We start from the raw sequence: 20,973 nt of genomic DNA on the forward strand, positions 1-20,973 counted from the left end.
CGAGCACAGCTTTTCTCCTATTCGCGCAGCGTACTCTGCCTTCCTCGAGAATCCCTAACGCCTTGCAATGCCAATGTTTTCCAAAAACTCCAATTCGTGAAATCCATCCCGAGCACTTTACGGGTTCAAGGACATCTTCTTCTCGTTGCGACCGTCGGGGGTGTACCTGTAGGGGTTTGTAAGCTTCCGAAAAAACGATTCGGCGCATGCTGCTCGAGGGTATACATACTTGAGAAGCTTCTCAATAAGGTCGACGTGGGTCATGACCATGCGGCGGCAGCAGTAACGCTTCAGGCCAAGCTGGTCCATCGCGTCACTGTTGACGTGAATGTTAATTATCGTGTGTCGCAATCCAGCATCGCGATCGTGGTGACTCACCCATCCGTAATGCCGTCGTCGATGAGCTTGAGGTAGCGCTCCCACAGGTCTCCGGTGACCTGACAACAGAAGTTAGATACCAGGCGTCCATCGCATGCAATCATCTGTGCCGACGAACCTTGCCGCAAGAGAAGCAGCGAACGGGGATAATCATTGTGCCTGAGAAAGTCGGAAATGGAGCTGTGGCAGTTTGACGTTTGTTCACTGAGAGACCGTAACGGTTCCGGTACGTCGCTTCTCGAGGTGTTGCGTGGTTTGAGGTCCTGGGACTGTTGCCTTCCGAAATCGTCGTCGCCGTCGTCAAAGAAAACTTCCGGGGCTTTCCTGTCGCAGTGGAAGGCGCGCGACCAGGCGGGAGAACAGAAAATTTGTCGGTCCGTGATTTCCTCCGCTGCTTATCTTATCGGTGTTGATTGTGGGGGAGCTCCACCAATTGCATGGCCGGGCGACTGGGCGGGACCAAAATTTCTTTGGAACTCTCGAACTTTTTTTTTTTCTTAGTAGGAACGAAAGAAGGGTCGTGTGTGCGAAACAGAGCAGGATTGAAAGCCAGAGACTACCGAACGAAGAATAGTCTCGAGGCCGCCGCTTTCCTTCCTTGTCTCCTCGCCTCGAGATATTTGCGACTTCCAATTGCCCGGACTTGAAAATCGTTCTCGGCTTTCGCGCAAATTTATACCTACACAATGGCTGGCCCTTCGACCCCGAGAAGTCGGGAGGACCAAAAGAAGCGTAAGAGAGAGCAGAATGAGAGGGACGGACAGGCGAAGCGCCTTCGGCAAAAGACAAAGACGGCGGGCAAAGCAAATGGCCAAAAGAACGGAAACACCGACGCCGACGACCTCCGCGACGGCGCCTTGAATGTACTTTCGCAGCTCCAGAAGAACCTTACCGACGACCAAATTGAGACCGAGCTAGTTAAGCTCGGCGACACGGAGTCTCAGGAGGCGGGATGGCAGGTTTCCCTGCCAATGGGCGGCCGAATGGCTGACATCGATCCCATCTTTGCCGAGAACGAGAAGTAGGTGCCAACTCAGCAGGCGTTTCTTGGTCGACTTCTGGTGTCTAACATGAGGGGAACCAGGTACCTGATCGTCACTTACAACACATCCTTGCAAATCTACTCAGTGGCCGAGTCACTACTGATCCGAAGAATCGCCCTCCCGGTGGTTCAAAACACATACGCGGAGAAGTCGTCTGCACCCACGATCGTGGCCACGCGCCAGTCGCAGCTTAAGCCCGATTTTCTCTGGGTGGCCTGTTCTGACGGCAGGGTCTGGCGGGTGAACTGGAAGAAGGGAACCGGTGTCTATGACGAGTTCCGGACCCAGTCGCAAACGGCGCTGGACCTGTCCGTGGCATCAATCGAGGGACAGAAGAAGACAACGGAGGTCCTGTACGTCTCGGAGGGGAAGAAGCACGCCAAGGGCGAGGTTGTCGCATACTCGGGCCCCGATTTCAAGCAGCCCACCGCCGAGGTCCTTTTTGCTACGAAGCAGGTCGATCAGGCGATTCACTTACTGCGCTCTAGTCCCAATGGTAAGACCATTGTCGGAGCTACCAAGGACGGTCTCGTCGTTGGAACACTGACGCCGGAGTCCGAGTGGGAGTTCTTCACGTTCGATACGACCGATATTATCTGCGCCCTCGACATCCGGGTTACACACAGCAAGGACAACTCCCTCGTCCTCGACCTGATTGCGGGTGGTGCCCGAGGTGCTATCTACTTTTACGACGACATCCTCAGAAAACTGCAGAACCTCAACGGGCCAAAATCTAAGAGAGAGGCTCTCACGAGCCGCAAGTTCCACTGGCACAGGAGGGCTGTCCACAGCGTGAAGTGGTCAAAGGATGGTGAGGACTTTCAGTCGCCAATGACTATCATCTGCAAACACTAACATGCGCTGTAGGTCAATACATGATTTCAGGTGGTTCGGAAAATGTCCTCGTGCTCTGGCAGATGGATACCGGCAAGAAGGATTTCCTCCCTCACTTGTCGGGAAGTATCGAGAACATCGTTGTGTCCCCCACTGGAGCATCTTATGCAATCCACTTGGATGACAACTCTGCCATCGTCTTGTCCACGGCTGAGATGAAGCCATCGACGTACATCTCTGGTATTCAGTCCGCCGCCCGGTTTACCTCGACGCCAAAAGACTTGCTCGTTAAGCGTGTCTGGTCTGTTTCCGACGAGGTGCGGCATCCAGTTCCTGCGGCACTGAATCCTGCCGAGCCATCAAGACTGTATGTCTGCACAGGAACTGGCCAGCAGTCGATGTTGGCTGGCGAGATCCAGTCAGCACCTTTGTTGCAATCATTCGATATGGAATCGTTCCGGAGTGTCTCAAAGCAAGCTCTGGCAAGAACCCAGCCGACAGATGTCAATATCACGTCAAAGGGTAACCCCATCTCAGAGCCTCGTATAACCCATGTCTCGTTCTCGCAAGACGGCAGGTGGTTGGCGACCGTTGATGACTGGCAACCTCCTAAGCGTGATCTGGAGAAGGTGGCACCAGAAGCGCGCGAGCAGTTTGTAAGAGAGAGGCGCGAGATCTATCTCAAATTCTGGTCTGCGACTGCTGGCGAAGAGCACTTTGCCCTGTCTTCCAGAATCAACAGCCCGCACGTCACAAGTCGGCCAGAGACGGTCCTGGCGCTCGCAGCAGATCACACAACGAACAGATTCGCCACCCTCGGAGACGATGGTACGGCGCGGATATGGCAGTCAAAAACAAGGCAGCAAGATGGTATCGCATCCAAAGACAACGCCGGCGAGGTCTTGCACTCGTGGTCATGCACTGTGGCCGTGGGTCTCGGAGGCAACGTGGGAGCTGATGCGCTGACCACCACTGGAGAGACGACGGGAGAGCGTAGCGGCAGCCTGTGCTTTTCCGAGGACGGCTCGACGCTTTTTGTTGCCTTTGGCCACTCAAACGACGGCGGCATCTATGTGATCGATACCAAGACTGGTGAGATTAGGTCGACACTGGAAAACATGTGGAAGGGTCACATTCGCCGCCTTCAGGTTCTCTCCCCGTACATCATCACCCTCTCGGATGACCTGAGAGTGTTTGATGTGGTCGCCGACGAGCTGCAGTACGGCCTCCAGCTGCCGAGCGGCCGCAACGCCACGGCAGTGAAGGAATTCAGTCACTTGGCTGTTGACCGTAAATCACGGACGTTCGCCGTCGTCGTACCTGGCGGCCAAGCTTCGCAGCTCGCAGTCTTCAAGCCGGAAGAGCCTGCGCTGCTGTGCGTGAGGCGCATCCCCCACCGTATCACCAGTCTTGTCTCCACCGGAAGCTCATCAGGCTTCGTCGCAGTCGATGACGCGGCGCAACTCTGGTCAGTCGCCGAGGCCTCGGACCCCGCAGCCGTCGCGCTCTCAAGGCCGTTGGAGGACATGCAGCTGGATGGTGAGCCGGTTGCCGCAGACGCGGTTCTCGACGACGCCATCCAGGACGAGGAGATGGCCAGCGACAATGAGCAGGAGACGGAGGCTGCGAACGGAGAAGAGATGGATTTGGATGATGACGACGCCCAACCGGCCGTCATCAACAGGCAGAAACTTGCCGAGCTGTTTGATGCGGCGCCGGCTTTTGCCATGCCCTCGGTTGAGGACATGTTCTACAAGGTTACGGGTTTATTGGCGACGAAGCCTCTGGGATCATGAAACGGCTAAACAAAAGTTGTCAAAATATGTGCATTATACCCGATAATAGAAGAATGTAGTAAAAGCATTTGGATCTTCAAGGGTTTCTTGTGGAAATGTTCGATTGACTTGGCCCGAGTACTAGGCAACTCCCTTTAGTTCAAGGCTCTTCGCGCACTACTGGCGTGCTCCTCATCACGGATGCGTTGTGTCTGTACACCTTTATAGACTGTAAGGCAGGGCAGGCACGTACGACCGGACCGCCTGGCTCATCGCTCCTTCCTCTTCCCATACATGTCACCAGAACGGTATATAGACCCCCTCAATCCCATTCCTGTCACCAGCCAGCAGGCGCCCGTCTAGGTCGACGGGTCAGGTCAAACTGGCTGGCTGGTGGAGTGGTTTATGGTCAACGATCAAAATTTCTAACGCCAACCAGCCTTACTCGACGACAGGCTTAGCGAGTACCCGAGTTCGAATCCCAGCATGAGCACCAAGAGATGTAGCCACACCGGTGGTGAACTCTTTTTTAGTGTTTAGGTGATTTTGGATTAGTAGATATTGGGGGTCACTTGGTCTTAGTATCGCGAATGAATACAACTATGAAGAAGTATAAGCTACTTATGGTATCCTTCAGTGTCGTGACCCCGTATCTGCCAGTAGAGGCTGGTGTTTTACCCCTTTCGCGTTTTCGCGTTATTGGCGCTGGTGAGGGTTGGGCGGTCAGATGGAATGTGAAAATGCGCCGGTTATTCGGTGACCCCGCCGCGCCGAACTGCGGGGCAAGCCGATCGGCAAAGTGCCCCGCCGCCCGCATTACGCCATCCCGTTGCCCAATTGCTCAAACGACGGCTTACCTGAACAGCGGCGTGCCAAATGCTGCGACTTCGCATTCATGTTATCCGAATCATACCACTGATATCTTCTACACAGTAATCGATTCAATAGACGATCTACCTATTTAAATTGCCTTCCCTAACTTCTTCCTAGTTCAGCCTAGGCCTGCCTTTTGTCTTCTGATCTCTCGACCGTTTTTGAATTCCTGTAGAGCATGAGACAGCAGCAGTGAGACACACAGCCATGTCTTTCACATCCATTCCGATCCTCGACCTCGCCTTGGCGCGGGATCCCGAGACGAAACCGCAGTTTCTCATTGATTTGCGCCATGCACTTATGGAGGTCGGGTTCCTGTACCTCAAGAATGTCGGTATTCCCGATGAGCTGTTCAAGAGGGTGATTAAGGAAGGCAAGGGCTTCTTCGATATACCCACCGAGGAAAAGTACAGTGAACTCCTTTGATTCAGACAACGATGCTCCAGATTGTAGACCGGTTTATAAATGTGCTGACATTCTTGATTAGACTAAAGATCGAGATGAAGAACGCCAAATCCTTCCTCGGCTACTCCCAGCTCTCGGCAGAAATCACAGCAGGCAAGATAGACCACCGCGAACAAATCGACCTCTCGACAGAACACCCGCTGCCGGGACCAAACGACCCGCTCTACTACAACCTCCTCGCCCCAAACCAGTGGCCCTCTGAATCCGCCCTCCCGGGCTTCCGCGCCACGTTCACAGAGTACATGGACCGCATGGGCCAAATCTCCATCGCCTTCACCTCCCTCATTGCCGAGGCCATCAAGCTGCCCGCCGACGCCTTCAACAAGTACTTTGACGCCAACCAGCAGCACAAGCTCAAAATCGTCAAATACCCAGACCTCCAAGAACTCGGCATCACGGATCCCAAGATCCAGGGGCAGGGAGTCGGTCCGCACAAGGATAGTATGCTGAGCAGCTACCTCTTGCAAGCGAGCCACCACCGCGGGCTGCAGGTGCAGAACGTCCGCGGGGAATGGATCGACGCGCCGCCCGTCGAGGGGACGCTGGTTGTGGCCATCGGGCAGGGATTAGAGGCGTTAACGCGGGGCGTCTGCGTGTCGACGACGCACCGCGTGCTCAGCCCGCCTGCCGGCGAGGGCGCGCGGTTCTCAATCCCGTTTTTCCAGGGAGTGAGAGGGGACGCTGATTTTGAGGACCTCGAGACCGTCGGCGTCGGGCGGGTGCCGGAGGATATCCGGGAGCAGAGGCGACTTGTGCTGGAGAAGAACGGCGGGACGAGGCTTGACGATGTCGAGTTTACGTTCCGGAAGGGAGGGGTGGCCAAGACGCTTGGGGAGGCGACGTTGAGGAATCGGGTCAAGAGTCATCCAGATGTGGGAGAGAGGTGGTATCCGGACATCCTGGCTGCTATTCGCGAGGAGCAGGCTAGAGCTGCTGGCGGTGGTGGCGGAGAGAAGGACGTCAAGGGTGTTCCGGAGGTTTCGTCGGTTCCTGTTCCAGCGCATTGAGAACTCGCAGTGAGAGCGATATGTAAACTTCATGAGGATCCTCTCTCCTCGCGGTAGTAGCAACTCAATAGACCCATATCTGGATGAACTCGTCGGTTGTACCCGTCGAAAATCCAGCTCGCACTATGAAGTCAGGAATTTCACACAGGTCATGAGAGCAAATAAGCTCGACCGTGATGAGTGCCCCAAGTTGTGAAAGCGTATGTTTGTACTCGTTTAATCGTGTTTTTTTCTTGATTTTCCGAAAATAAAGAGGGCAAGATTTCAAATTACGCCTTTTCGCTGCATGCCCCGGGCCAGATCTTGACCGAATCCGCCCACCATTTCTTCAACATCACGCCGTGCCGCCATGCTCGTCCCTGAAAACTCCTCACAACTCCGTTCTGTTCGTGACTCCTCGTACTCTCCGTGTCTCTTCTCTCTTTCAAACTATGCGGTAACGAAGGCGGGGAAGCAGTCGGCGAGGCCCTTGCTGTGCTTGTTCTCGGCGTGCTCGGTGAGACTGTTGGAAGAACACGATGTCAGTACGCTGGTCCGCAGACATCCAAAAGTACATTGGAGAGGAGGGGCGCGAGGGTTATAACTTACGCGGGAGCCTTGGTGGTCTTCAAGAAGGTGGACTTGCAGATCTGGCACTGGATATCCTTGGCGGCGGCGTTCTAGTCGCAAAAAGTGTCAGTCGCTGGAATCTAGGAAGAGTATTGATTGCGGATGAGTGCTACGTACCACCTTGAGCTGAGAGCCCTTGGGCTTCGCGTCCTTGGCGTTGCGATCACGCTTCTGCTGAGCCTTTGCGCCCTGATTCCCCCAGAATGTCAGCATCAAATCTTTGCCCCTCATTTTCATGGTTTCCACCGAACCCTGATCAGCGGTGGGGTAAGGGGAAAGGGTCCGTTGGGTGTACATACGTTACCCATTTTGATGATATTGGTCGGAGGTTGAAGTACTGTCGGTGAAGCGAAGCCGAGTGTAGGAAGTCAATAGCGGTCGTGAAGAGTTCGTGAGAATTCGGGAAGTGAAGAAGGAAAAGAGGCTCAGGCGGGCGCAGACCGACTGGCCTTTTTTTTTTTTTCCACCTGCCCCTCGGACGACCCCGTAGCGCTTCTGCATGGATCGGCATTCCAGACTGTCTTTGGGCACGGTCCTTCCGGGCCAGTAGCGTACCAGTCGCACTCTCCACCTGGGGTCTTCACCGACGGCACACTATGAGGGGGTCGTTTTTGCTGGGGAAAGAGTTCGGGCCGGAAATTGTTTGTAGCGTTCCAGGAATTTCGCTACAGAAGCCGTTTCATCCAGTCTGGTCTTCCATCCTTTCATATGCCCGAATAACTGGCATTATCCGAATTCTATTTGTCGTTCGTTTCGTTTGAACGGACCCATTTTTCCCAATAGAGTTATAGCTTCCACTCAGCTCCTCTGTGGCTTTCTGACCCACCTCCTACCTCAACGACGAGCCTCAGACGAGTGGGATTGTACCCAGGCCTTACCTAATCATCTTTTATACGGAGCACTCCGGCACCACACTCAGTGTGGGCTCTGGCTCACCTAACGTCGATAGAAGTTACTATCCTCGCGATCTGATCCACTTCTCTGCTGCTTTCAGCAGCGCGTCAATCTTTGTGTTCTAGGAGCTTCATTTACACCCTACTCACACCCCTGCCGTACTCCTTGATCGTCTCTTTGCTCCGAGAACCCAGTTACTCGCGATCCCAGACGTCGTTAAGGAACGTCGCGCATTATGGCGACCTGGACTCCCAAAGTTATGTCACCGGACAAGCTATCTGCTAAGGAGTTCAAACATTTGCTCTCGGAATACGAACCTCTCATCGAGTCCATTTCATCCACCAAAGGCGGTATGTCGGCCCTGGATCGCGGCTCTTCCCCGCAGAATCGTTGAGCTTGCCAGCAGATTCCTGACTTCTCTACACAGCCAAGCCCGGCCAAAAGACCCTAAAAGAATTGGATCATTTCCGATTTGTCGAGGCCCCGACACAGTTTTCTGAGTATGAGCCGAAGCGTGTGATGGACCATGACGACGTCAAACTCCTAGTGGAATGGAAGCTGTAAGTGCAAGCCTTTTTGTCGCGCGTTCCCCGACAACATGTCTATGCGGAGCTTCAGACGGGGCTGTCGCTGCAGGTCCCCGTTTTCTATATTTTCGTATAGGTGTGTGCATTTGTTGAGTCATGTGCGCCCCAATTGCTGTAATAGCTGGAGGAATCGAGTGATCTGATTTATTTGCTGCAGCCGTCATGGGACATTCCGTCCAACGCTCATGAAATTTGTGTCATCCAACGATTCTTCGACTGTTGCGAAGACTATCCAGGACGCCATTGCGAGTTATCAAAGCACACCGGACCTTTCAGCGGCTTTGGGCATCCTGACAAAGTTGAAGGGCATCGGTCCCGCGACAGCTTCGCTTCTTCTCGCGGTACACTTTTCTGAGAAAGTCATGTTCTTCTCTGACGAGGGGTACTACTGGATGTGCAATAATAACCAAAAAACATCACTCAAGTACAACATGAAGGAGTACGAGTCTCTCAATATCCAAGTAGAAAAGCTCACCAAAAGACTCAACGTGTCTGCCCTAGACGTGGAGAAAGTAGCCTACGTCATTTTCCACCAGGAAGGAGTTGACCCCAAGCTGGCGCTCAAACGCAACCTTTCAAAGGCTGCAAAGGCGGCCGCTCCGCAGACAAAAGCGGCAGCACCGGAAAAAAGAAAGAAGAGCCCCGAAGATGTAGTCGAGGACAAGATGCCAGTCAGAAGATCGAAACGCGGGAAGGCTGCGTAATAAGCTTAATGTGGTCAGCGTTCGGATGGTGAACATCGGACCCGTTCGAAACACGGCAGATGGGAACGACAACCCGGATGATATGGTCCAATCCGCAGCGATGGATCTGCTTGAGGTTGGCACTTGATACGTGCGTCCATGGCCTGAAGGTGTGGTAAACGTTGCATCATGTGTCCCGGGACTGGGCTGAATGGAGAGTCGGAGAATGGTCTGGAAAATGGGAACTAGAACCCTTACCATGCGGCTACTTTCCACTTGTCAGTCAACTCTCCCATTGGTCATGTATCCAGGAACGAGGTTTATTGAGGTTTATGGCGGCACAGCGGCCCGGCTGTAGCGTTGTCAGCTACTAGGAGTATCCCCCAACGTTGAGCCGCGGCGACCCGACCTTTTCCCGGCCCCGCGTGATCCTGACCCCGGAACCTTGTCGGCGGCGGGGCCCGATGCCATCGCTCTAGGAACATGCTCCAACTCGTCCATTTCACGAACAAATACAACACGGAGCTTCTGCAAGTACCACCCGGTACGTTGCAGCTATTCACGCTGCAACATGGAGGACGACATGTTCCAAAATGAATATGGGCAAGGCGATGACACGTCGCCACTGCCGGACCTGGATTTCTCATCCATCTCAGACGACCTACTTTCTCAGTTCCTCTCACCCTTTGATACCCCCAGTCTGCTTTGGTCACAGTCTTTTCCCATAGCTCTGGACAATCATCCACGAGGCTTTATGCGTGCCGACGAAATTTTCACCGAGAATGGCGGACCAATCCCGCTGCCACCGAGATTTGCCCAGATTAAACGAAGCCTGGTCGCCGGCAAGGAGCACGCCATAGTGCAATCATGGGAACGCTTATTAGTAGCTCTTCGAGCCGAGATCGCCGTCATTGGCGTCAGGAAATCAGACATCATCCCGACCATCGACTTCTCGGAGCTCCAGAACCATACCCGCGTGTCCGAGTTCACTGCCAAGCTCCGGCGCCGAGGTGGTGCCATTATCCGCAACGTCGTACCGGCCTCCGAGGCTCATGCTTGGCGCGAAGAGACGGAGACCTACCTGTCGGATAACCCGCACACCAAGGGCTGGCCGACGCGCGACCCTCACTTATTCGGTATCTACTGGTCCCCGTCACAGATCAAGGGCCGAGCCCATCCCAACGTCTTGGCCGCTCAGCGATTTCTAATGCGGCTTTGGCGCCCTCGGGACCCCAGTGCTCCTGTGGTGGCTGACCTGCCAGTGGCATACGCTGATCGATTACGAATCCGAACCCCAGGCGACGAAGCCTGGCATCTGAATGCTCATGTGGACGGCGGCAGTGTCGAGCGGTGGGAGAGTGATGGTTACGGGAACGCTGGGACGTACCAGCGCATATGGGACGGCAAATGGGAGGACTACGATCCCTGGGATAGCAGTACGCGGCTCAGAGTCACTTCAGACCTCTACAACGGCGCGGGCTCATGTAGCATGTTCCGCATGTTCCAAGGCTGGCTTTCCATGTCCGACATCAACCCGGCCGACGGGACCCTCCTGCTTTGCCCCATGCTCCAGCTCGCCACTGCCTACTTCCTTCTACGCCCCTTTTTTTCACCGCGCAACCCCTCGCCAACGTCTCCCAACTTCCTCGCACGCGAGAATTGGGCGCTGGACTTTGCCCAGACGAGCATCATCCAGGGCGCCGTCCCTTCCTACACACAAGAGCTTAACTCGGCGCTCCACCCCCATCTCCAGCTAGACAAATCCCTCGTGCGCATCCCGCCCGTGCGGCCGGGCGACTACGTCGTGTGGCACCCGGACATGGTATACGGCGTCGACAGGGTGCCGACGTCGGCCGCGCCCGCGACCATCATGTACATCCCGGCCTGTCCCCTGACGCAAACCAACGCGCTGTACCTCGCTCGCCAGCGGAAGGCTTTCCTGCTCGGCCAGCCGAGCCCGGACTTTGGGGGCGGTAAGGGGGAGACGACGCATACAGGTCGCCCCGGGACGCAGGAGGTCAGCGACGCGGGCGGGGAGGACGGGCTTAGGGCTATGGGGCTGCTGCCGTGGGAGGATAAGGAGGACAGGAGTCCGACGGAGAAGGCGCTGGTTGGGATGGCGAATGCGATTCTGTTTCCTGAGAGTTATGATATGGTTTGAGCATTTTCTTGGTGAGGAAGGGGTTTGCATGGCGTTTGGGTCGATTCCTAGGTGCATATGGGAGGCGAGTCTGGTAAAGCAAAAGGTTTGGAAAAGAGACCCGTCAGTGTTATGGTTTGAATTGACAAAATGGCGTCTGAGACAACGAATCTACATGTAATATCCAGGTGCCGCCTCCATTTCACGGTGGCCTTGATCCTGTCGGCCACGCTCTTGCAGAAAACAAAATCACCAACCCCGGGGAACGAGCCATAGCTGCAGTCAGACTCCGCCATGAGGTCTCTAACTAAAGGCCGCAGAGAGACACCTCGTTTCTACTCTGACTGACGAAATGGCACTATCTGGCGTTCCGTTCACTCCGAGGAAAAGTAGGTGCTTTCAATAGAAGAGTCCAAGTCTATGTGTACTGATCGCTTGATGACCATTATTAGATCCGAATATAAGCTTTACGGCATCTTCAAGTAGACCAGTAGCCGGCGAGACGTCCATTGAGCTTCGGGTACCCTGCTGCCACGTTGAGTCCTGACAATAACGGGTGGATGTTCTTCATACAACCAAGCTCTCTCCTCGAGAGTCCGTTCTGGCTGTACATCAACATCGTGAACATTTAGGGAGCATGCAGTGGCCGGGTATCTTATCATCCTTTTGGCCAATCAACAACACGCCGTACGTTGCGCTGCCACTTCCCTGCGTCTTATGGCAGGCAAGACCTCGATATCAGTCGCTATGTGAGACTACAGAAAACCAATGCAAACATCGCGGATCTTACGTTCAGAATGCCTTACTTTATCGACCAATCAGATTTCTTAGTCGCATATGCACTTTTGCAACGCTTCCCACGACAAGTCTGCCTCACTCATATAATGGGCTGCGGATACGTGGCCAGCGTCCCCAGCGAGAGGCAGATTCGCCCAGACCTGTCGCCACTGTATGTGCTAAGGTTGCGGCGGGGTTACGATCATTCAGCGCTGGGTGTCTCATTGGATGGGATGTCTTCCAAAACCGCCTTGTGTTGTAGAGCCTGCCTCAACGAAGATGCAGCCTGCAGCAACGAAGATGCAGCCACGTAGTAGCAACACTTCATGGCTGTTTTCTAATGTAGGGAAGTCGAAAAAATCTGACAATGATTATCAACACTGTGTGACAGCCTACAGCCACCAACACACAGCCTGCCTGCATGATGGCGGACCAGACGCCTCAATATGTCGAGCGTTACGAGGGCGGTTGCGCTTTTTGTGGCACTTCTAAGTCCGAGGCCCCCAGATATCTTTGCATGGGTGCCTGGGGAGGAGAAATGAACCCGAACAGAATCTTTTCAGTATTCCCATCGTCCGTCGAACGTCGAGTGTCCGCTCGGAACCCGTCCTCGACAACGTGCCCAACGTCGGCTTGAGGATCACAAGCAGTTTTCAGACAACCGTTTCAATCATTTGGCTGCTCTGCTATGGCCGACCCCTTGAGCATCGCCGCAAGCATTGCGGGGCTCCTCTCTCTTGCGGACATCGTCTTTCTGCGCTTGTCCAAGTATATCAAGTCAGTCAAGAATGCCGAGAAAGAGATCAGCGATCTATGCAAAGAAGTCAATTTGGTTGGGGGCACTGTCAACATGTTGTCGCGATTGGCGACCTCCCTGGAGGCGGAGGACGAGTCTCCCATTCAGGGCTTCCGAATGCACCACGTTGACGGTTGTGCAGCGATCCTATCCGAGATTGTCAACAAGACGAAGAAGTACGAAGACAAATCAGGAGGAAGACTCAAGAAACTCTTTTGGCCTTACACTTCTTCGAAGACCAAGGAAATGCTCGCAGACCTATCGCGACACAAGGAAAACATGAATCTTGCGTTAGCAGCTACTTCATTGAAGGCATTACTGCGTTGTCTCGCTAAAGAGGAAGAAAGAGAACGAACCGCGACTGCAATACTAGCCGATGTTCAAAAAACGAAAGAGATTGCAGTACGGATTCAAGAGGATACCTGGAGACGGCGAATCCTAGACTTCTTCCTGAGATACAATCCGCAATCAAATTACGAGATGAGTGGAAAGCTACGACATCCGAGGACTGGCATGTGGCTTGAACGTCATTCGTCTTTCCAGCAATGGCTTCGCACCCAAGGGTCCCGACTCTGGTTGAGCGGCATTCCCGGCGCCGGAAAAACGGTACTCGCAGGCTCAATTATTGGCCATGCTCTTGCGAGAAGCTCAGATACCATTGCTGTAGGCTTTTTCTTTTGCGACTACAAGAACGAGACGACGCAGAGCCCTGTCAATATTCTTGGGGGCTTGGCGTATCAATTGGCGATACAGAGCGAGGAGGCGTATTCGATGCTCGAAGAGTATTACTTGGAGCTCCATCCAGACAAGGGACTCCCTCGCTCTCCCAACACAGAAGACCTAGGACGAACCATCTTGAGGATGTCTCAAGTCTTTGAACATACCTACATAGTGGTTGATGGCCTGGATGAATGCGGAGATCACGCAGAGGAGGTTGTGGAGGCGCTCTGCGATATTGCAAAAAACTCCGACGAATTATCGATGGCGCTGCTTAGTCGCGACGAGGACGACATTCAACGACACCTCCGAGATTCCGAGAAGAAGTTTCTCAATATACAGATTGCAGCTCATACAGATGACATCACTGAGTTTCTCACGTCGGAAATTGAACGACGTATTCGCAGCAGAAAGCTGGTATTCGAAGATCACTCTCTAAAAGCAGAGATTCTACAAAGCCTCGTGGCCGGGGCACATGGAATGTAAGCATGAATGAACTTGGAATTTATAACATGAAGATTTGGCTGACTCGGATTTGGCTAGGTTTCGCTGGGTTGCCTGTCAATTGGACCACCTTGGAGGCTGCGATTCTGACGAGCAATGTCGAGAAGCCCTGCGCAGTCTCCCACCCGACCTCCCAGAGACTTACATGCGCATCTTGAGGAGAGTTTCTCCAGCAAAACAAACACAGGTTCAGATGACACTACACTTCATCGCTTACGCTGAACCAAGACTCAGAATTGAGCAATTGAGAGAAATTCTTTCAATACCATCAACTAGCCAGCATCTAAGCCCATCTGGCATCATAAGGGAAGACGCAATAGCCAGATATTGCAGTAGTCTGATTCGGAAGTCAAACGACGGGAAATACTTTGAATTTGCTCATTTTTCGGTCCAGGAGTTTTTGACAAGTAACGTTTTACAGTCATCCGGTTTAGGGATGTTTTACATTACTAAATCTCATTGCAACAAACTCCTAGCAGTCCGATGCTTGGAATATCTTCAGCTCGACAACTTCAATCATCTACCGACGGCAACAAGCGAGGAACTCGAGTACATGGAGCAAAGAGACGATGAATATCATCTCTACAATTATGCTGCGGAATACTGGCTGTGTTTCGCTAGAGAAGAATGGACACATCCTGATTTACTAGCCATGGCGAAACGTCTCTTCGATCCGCAGAAATCCACGCAATTCACGTCATGGGTAGTGACTTTAGTCTTTAATCTCTTGTGTTTTACTTTTCATGATCTCAGTGGAGAAAGAATCGACATAATGGTAATTTATTCGATAGCGGGAGTCATTCACGACAGTTTCCGACCACTGCACTTCGCGGCGATTATGTCACTACCAGAGATCAGTTCGTTCCTACTACAGACTTCGGATCATCACGAGACCAACTGCATGCTTGGAGCTCCAATAAAGTGTGCTGTAAGTTGTCTTGACGGGGCTCTAGAGCACTATTGTTACTTCGACGATGACTTAGACAACCACAAACTGGCGCGGTTTCAACGCTACACAGGAATGGACAGTCCGGAATTGTCTCGTACTATCGAGACCGTGGGATTGTTTCTGAGCATGAATCTCCAAGCACCGGAGGATCTTTTACGTGTTTCTCTAAGGGATGGAATCAGCATACGCAACCTTTCGGTCGCTCAGCTACTCGTCGACAAAGGTCTTGTTCCTACACAAAGCGACCTAGACTATTTCAAAACAGTCATGGACACGATAATGGATAATGATAAACCTTACTGGGGCGAGGAATATCTGCCATCACTGTGCAAGTTCTGCGAAGCGCTTAGCCTTGGAATTGATACTTCGCCCTTGCATCTCGAGTTTTGTCAGTCGGCATGGGAATATTGTCTGCGGATTACCCCAAGTCTCACTGATATCGAAGGTTACAACATCAGTTCCAAAGTTACTGATGATGCACGTAGCCTGAGGACATTAGCATTAGATGTAGTTCGCTGGAGCCTCGACATCACTGTGTTGCAGAGAGTAGTTGATGATCAACGAGTGGATGTTTCATCCATTCTAAGCCCTGGTCAGGAAGATGGGCTGTTGCATGCACTAGTCCGGTCAGGGAATGATGATCCGGCAAGTGAAGACTCTGGTTGGTTCGTCCAGGCTGAGAAACTCTTGGACTTGCTGTTGAGCGTCGGCTGTAGCCTGTCCAAGCGCAACAGAGACGGACATACACCATTGACGCTTGCAATCAAAGAAAGACTGTTTAGCTTCGCCGAAATCATCTTCGAGAGGTGTGAAAACGAGCCGATGGCCTGGGAATGCCAGACTCCAATACTGTTGTTGGTTGCTGAATCAGGGTCTGAGGGTATCTTAGACCTACTTCAAAGTATAGGTCTGGAAGTTCACCTGGCCGACTATGAACACAAAACCCCGTTACATTGTTTGGATGCCCATGCGGAGTTGACCTTCGTCAAGAAATTGGAATCGCTGGTTTCAGACGCAAGGCAACTTCGAAGCAATGGAAAGTTGCCATGGGAATGCTATGCAGACACCATCACAGCCGAAAGATTCGACTCGCCACCTGTGGAGGTGCTAGAGTATCTCGTTCAACCGCTAGTTACTCTCTCAGATCCTTTCGAGGCGTCGAAGGTGTGGGAACACTACGCCTCAATAATTTTGCGGGGCAAAGGCCTTGCATCCGAGTATGTCGATGAAGCAGTCAGATGCCTGGTACGTGTTGGCATATTCGACATGTACGAGAAAGATTGTTCGAATTCTGCGCTTTCACCGATCGCTGAAGCCTGTTCGAATGAGTGGTTGGTAGATCCTAGCAGCATAAAGCACTTTCGTCTCACGGACGACACGCTGTGTTTCTTGTTGAAGGCCACAACCTACTGGAACAGCTTCCAAGGGTCACTTTGTGCCGTCGAACTTCTGAAAGTATCTTCCACTCTCAACTACGGCATGACTGTAGGTCAGCTGTTAACACGAGGCATTGATGTCCATCGACGCTGCAAAGGGTCGTCCACCCTGGAACATATTTGCGCGTTACCAGCGGCCTGTGAAGATGACAATTCCAGGGTACGACAGCTTCTTGATCACGCAGATCCCGTATGCTTGAACCATACAAACCCAAGCTCTGGTTTGGGGTTGATTCATCTCTCTAATGAGAAGGATGTACCGCAGTTCAGGCATGGGATAGTTGAAATGCTTCTAGGGCATGGTGTTATTCCAGATCTGCGGATTAGTATCTGGCCACGATCATCGGCATTGGTTTACCACTTGTATAAGAAACATTTTGACTTAGCGGCTACTCTCCTCCGTCAAGGAGCGGATCCTTCAGCTCCGGATCGGAAAGGATGGACAGCGACTCACGCGGCGATTGCGCGCGGTAATGTGTCTTTTCTGTCCGACCTTCTCGATATCAGGAAATGCACTTGGAAAATCGACTGGGAAGGTCAATGTGACCTTACTTATTATGGACAAGCGTACGAAGGCATCAGACCGCTGCATTGCGCAGCCCTGTCATCTGTCGATTGTCTCCAGGCTATCCTTGAGAAGGTAGACTCTATCAGTCTGGAAGCGGCGGCAGAGAATGGGTTCACTGCTGTTCACTTTGCAGTGGTGAGCAGGAAAATTAGCGCGGTTGAGCTTCTCCATGATCGAGGTGCAAACATCAACGCGAGGTCAGTTGATGGCCAATTAGCCCTGCATATTGCTGTTGCTAAAGGCTATCTCGCGGCCGTCGAAAGACTCCTGGAACTGGGCAGCGAAATAACACCCGATTGTGATGGAAGGACGCCGCTGCTACTGGCGTACCAACGAAATGATCAAAACATCATTGACTGCCTTAGAGACCACGATCAGAGCCAGCGCGGCGTGGTTCCGGCCGGTATGCGTTCTGCAGCTCTAGCCAAAGGGGTTTTCAGAGCTATCCAAGCTGGGAACCTCTCTTCTTGTCAAGAGATTTTTGCATCACTGCCGACAGTGGATATAGATATACCTGCCATTTTTGGGGGCCTTACAGCTCTTGGAGCCGCCGTACGCTTTGGGGAACTGAACATAGTAACTTGGCTTCTACAACAAGGTGCAAATGTAAATTACCCCTGCGGAAACGACAGTTCCATCATCCTGTCGATGATTTTCCAACCCCTTTTGAATCCGGGATTACCAGCAATGCTCGAGAGATATGTTGCGACCGGTGGTAGCATTCTGAGGGAATCAGGATGTGTGGTGGCCACGGCTGTGAGGGCTAAGAATGAAGAAGGGTTGGTAATTCTTCTGGATCATCTGAAAGCAAATAGGAAGCATTATGCGTAAGTTAACTTCCGAGTTTGATGAGATTCAACAACTCACATGGATGTAGCGAGCAAGTTGGTGCAGACTCGTCGGCATTATTTGCGTCGGCTGTGAATAGAAAATGGCAACATATGACAGCCTTGCATTGGGCGGTAATGCAGAACAAAGTGTTCTTTGTTCAGCTCTTAGTCGACAACAGCGCCGATCTCGAGGCCAAAGACAATTGTGGTCGCACCCCCCTCCTCCTCGTCACAACGGCACCTGCTACGGTCGACAATTCAGTTGTTATTCAAATTCTTCTCCAGGCTGGCAGCAACATCAACTGTCGCAACAACACTGGCGCTACACCAATGGCCGAGGCATGTGAGAAGGGGAACTCTCTTGCCATTTCAGCTCTAATGGACTGGGACCCAGATATGTTGGTCAAAGATCACAAAGGGCGCAATGTGTTGCACTATCTCTTCTGCAGCAGAGAGACTAACGAAAGAGATAGCTGTAGGCCCGCACTCTTCATCAAGTTCACTCAAATGGGTGTCAAGCCGAGCGAAGTCGACATGTTTGGCTGCTCTGCCCTTCATCTGAGTATGCACAACAAATGTATGACAGCCTTGTTGCTGAATGGAAATGCCCAGATTCAGGACGAAAGGCCTATTCCGTGGTCAAGTTTGTTTTTAAACCCGTATGCTGTCAACGCAGCATGCCTGATAACGGCCTTTCGGCTGTACCGTCGAAAGCTATCAACTCAAAAGTTCCGTACGCTGCTGAATCTTGAGGTCGTCGGTCCTCGGAATCCCCTTTGCTTCGCTGCATCCAGAGGGCAAATACAAGCCATGGAAAACATTTTGTCTTTGGGAAGTCTGATAGACTTTGAAGGCTGTCCTGAGGGGTCCGCACTCATGGCAGCATCCAGCGCAGGAACTTTAGAATCCGTCATCTATCTCGTTCGCCATGGCGCGAGCATCTCCTTCCAAGGACACAACCACTTTCGGTCTGCAGTGAAGCTGGCCGCTACTTCACCGCGGGTCCTTCGCTGGTTGCTCGTAGATCGATTCACCGACCAGAAGAAGCTCGACCAGTTTTGCCACGAATCAACCTCCCTATCGACATGTTTTAAGCCGTGGAGCGGGATTCATAAAGCCGAGATGGTCATATCAGGACAATGGGAGCGGCAGCCATATGAGTCTTCTCAGCAATACTGGGCACGTCTATCGAACATGACAGAGGATTTTAAGGGCAAGTTCCTTCCTCCCAACAGCGGGAAGACAACGCGGAGACAGTCGAAGCTGGTCCCGTCAGAAAGTGTCAAGATTGCAGCCGACGGATATTTTGTTCCGTACGATGCCTCGGTAGGAGAACGCGTGACGAGAAAGAGCAAGTGGTCGGAGTTGGGCTTGGAGGTTCGAGAGTGTCTGGAGCGTTTCTGCTTATGATCTTGAGGGAAGTCGTGCTGTTATGTAGGAATGAGCTGGCAAATGTCTCGTGGATTTATCGTTCAGACTGGCGTTACGGCTGTCAGGTTTCTTTCATGTTTTCATACTGCTTCCCAGTCATAGCCCATACTAGCAACCAAGCTATCAATGTTTCTCAAGAACTCCTTACATGGTGACATGAACCCAACCGCCCAATGTCATCCTCGGAGGCGGAGAACACTTGTTCGTAGTATCTTCAAGCCTTCTCGCATGTCCCGGGAGTAACTAGATTGTCCACGGTCTTGTGTTACGAGGCAGTCGGCAGCGGACGCAGCTTTCCCTGGCATAGAGCCGCAACGATGATGAACATTCGAGCATTTGACGACGAGACGAGCTCCCCACTTCCATCTCCCACGACCACCAAGGAAGAAACTCGCCCTTTCCCTCGGAACTGCGCAATAAGATCCCCCACCGTACACAAAAGCTACAAAACAAAAGGAAGAGTACAACACACACATGCAACACCGGGCATTCGCCGGTCGTCTCCGACCCGACTACTACTCCGGCCCTCACTGGTTTATCGATGGGAGAGCGGACGGGATCCCGAGTTCTCCAGTGGGTGTGGTCGCATGTGCTTTGTCTTAGTGGTGAGGGTGCTGATGTTGGAGTTATCACTAGAGGCTGGTGATAGTGGTTTCATGTCAGGGGCAAAAAGAGGATCTTGAGATTGAGTCGCGAACACAGTCAAAAGAATTTGTTGGTTGTATTCATCAAACTACGTCAAATGTCTGCTCTGGCCGGAGACGAATATGTCAAAAAGGAGTGCTGGAATGCCTTCGACCGGCAAAAGTTCCGAAACCGAGAATCGAACTCGGGGCTATGCCTAACCTCTCATTGAGGTGAGAGGGCATCATGTTGGCCACTACACCATATCGGATGTTCATGGAAAGCCTTGACAGAAACTCATTCAAGGAGCTCTCCACTTGCGGGCCTCCATCTGTAGCCCGTCACCCACGCGGGCTTAGCGCCCAGCGGACCCACAGCACCGGCCACAACCCCCGAACATCGGCGTGTCTACCGACCGAACGTCTTCCGAGATACGACCTCGAGCGAGTCATGGCACGGCTCGCATCCCATGTCAGAAACCCGACCAGTTCGTCTCAGCCCCCAATGAATTCGCGTTTTCTGGGCGGTCATTTGTTTGGCGTTGCAGTCTTGGGATTCTCTGGCTTTTTGAAATCTCGTCTAACGCACCTAGTTCCATGGACTAGTCCGTCTTTCTTGCCTGCCGCACCGGTCTAAAAAGTAGCTCGACTGAATGGCAGGCACCCAGGTCCACGGGCAGACATTACCCTGGTGTTGGGGATCTCAATCTAACCAGTGACCCCTCCCTTCTCACCAACCACGGACACCACGACCACCCATTACCGTGATCTGTCACCACGCTACCCACCGGCATTAAACCCCCGGAGAACCGGGAGTGGGATGGTGGGCATGCAAGTGACAAAATGGGATAATGGCCAACAAAATATTACCATGCTTACTTACTTACCTGCTTCTTGTCCACAATGTTTTTATTCTTTTTATTCCTGTTAGTTCTACTGTTACTTTATCTTTTACATTCATTTGAAAATTATTTGAGAAAAAAAGAGGAACAGTGATAACAGGAATAGGAATAGGGACAATAAGAATGGGAACAGGGAGAATAGGAACAGGAAC

At 52.4% G+C, this 20,973-nt stretch overlaps 8 protein-coding genes across 8 annotated transcripts; 5 read left to right on the forward strand and 3 right to left on the reverse strand.

Moving 5' to 3' along the window:
• Nucleotides 1–117: 117 nt before the first annotated feature.
• On the reverse strand, nt 118–701 carry CPAR01_01369 (RNA polymerase N/8 kDa subunit; the record flags this gene model as incomplete). Its single annotated transcript, XM_060485658.1, has 3 exons — nt 118–166; nt 230–316; nt 379–701. Coding segments are annotated over 3 exons (459 nt in total), but the record flags the coding sequence as incomplete, so codon positions are not given.
• Nucleotides 702–1,064: 363 nt separating this feature from the next.
• Nucleotides 1,065–4,051, forward strand: CPAR01_01370 (WD domain-containing protein; the record flags this gene model as incomplete). Its single annotated transcript, XM_060485659.1, has 3 exons — nt 1,065–1,399; nt 1,463–2,232; nt 2,289–4,051. 3 exons carry the CDS (start codon nt 1,065–1,067, stop codon nt 4,049–4,051), a joined length of 2,868 nt encoding a protein of 955 aa, XP_060356516.1.
• Nucleotides 4,052–5,110: 1,059 nt separating this feature from the next.
• CPAR01_01371 (2OG-Fe(II)oxygenase superfamily protein) lies at nt 5,111–6,375 on the forward strand (the record flags this gene model as incomplete). Its single annotated transcript, XM_060485660.1, has 2 exons — nt 5,111–5,310; nt 5,391–6,375. 2 exons carry the CDS (start codon nt 5,111–5,113, stop codon nt 6,373–6,375), a joined length of 1,185 nt encoding a protein of 394 aa, XP_060356517.1.
• Nucleotides 6,376–6,804: 429 nt separating this feature from the next.
• Nucleotides 6,805–7,292, reverse strand: CPAR01_01372 (uncharacterized protein; the record flags this gene model as incomplete). Its single annotated transcript, XM_060485661.1, has 4 exons — nt 6,805–6,877; nt 6,964–7,034; nt 7,102–7,173; nt 7,284–7,292. The coding sequence occupies 4 exons, from the start codon at nt 7,290–7,292 to the stop codon at nt 6,805–6,807; spliced, it is 225 nt and encodes a 74-aa protein (XP_060356518.1).
• Nucleotides 7,293–8,113: 821 nt separating this feature from the next.
• Nucleotides 8,114–9,169, forward strand: CPAR01_01373 (uncharacterized protein; the record flags this gene model as incomplete). Its single annotated transcript, XM_060485662.1, has 3 exons — nt 8,114–8,228; nt 8,306–8,438; nt 8,623–9,169. The coding sequence occupies 3 exons, from the start codon at nt 8,114–8,116 to the stop codon at nt 9,167–9,169; spliced, it is 795 nt and encodes a 264-aa protein (XP_060356519.1).
• Nucleotides 9,170–9,269: 100 nt separating this feature from the next.
• On the forward strand, nt 9,270–11,309 carry CPAR01_01374 (uncharacterized protein; the record flags this gene model as incomplete). The annotated part of the gene is made up of 2 exons (XM_060485663.1): nt 9,270–9,284; nt 9,507–11,309. The coding sequence occupies 2 exons, from the start codon at nt 9,270–9,272 to the stop codon at nt 11,307–11,309; spliced, it is 1,818 nt and encodes a 605-aa protein (XP_060356520.1).
• A 1,444-nt stretch (nt 11,310–12,753) lies between these two features.
• Nucleotides 12,754–19,275, forward strand: CPAR01_01375 (uncharacterized protein; the record flags this gene model as incomplete). Its single annotated transcript, XM_060485664.1, has 3 exons — nt 12,754–14,060; nt 14,122–17,862; nt 17,913–19,275. 3 exons carry the CDS (start codon nt 12,754–12,756, stop codon nt 19,273–19,275), a joined length of 6,411 nt encoding a protein of 2,136 aa, XP_060356521.1.
• Nucleotides 19,276–19,472: 197 nt separating this feature from the next.
• Nucleotides 19,473–19,772, reverse strand: CPAR01_01376 (uncharacterized protein; the record flags this gene model as incomplete). Its single annotated transcript, XM_060485665.1, has 1 exon — nt 19,473–19,772. One exon carries the CDS (start codon nt 19,770–19,772, stop codon nt 19,473–19,475), a length of 300 nt encoding a protein of 99 aa, XP_060356522.1.
• Between the last annotated feature and the right edge of the window lie 1,201 nt (nt 19,773–20,973).

The sequence above is a fragment of the Colletotrichum paranaense genome (genome assembly GCF_030867605.1).
Source record: "Colletotrichum paranaense strain IMI 384185 chromosome Unknown Scaffold_1.1, whole genome shotgun sequence".
NCBI classification, from domain to species: domain Eukaryota; kingdom Fungi; phylum Ascomycota; class Sordariomycetes; order Glomerellales; family Glomerellaceae; genus Colletotrichum; species Colletotrichum paranaense.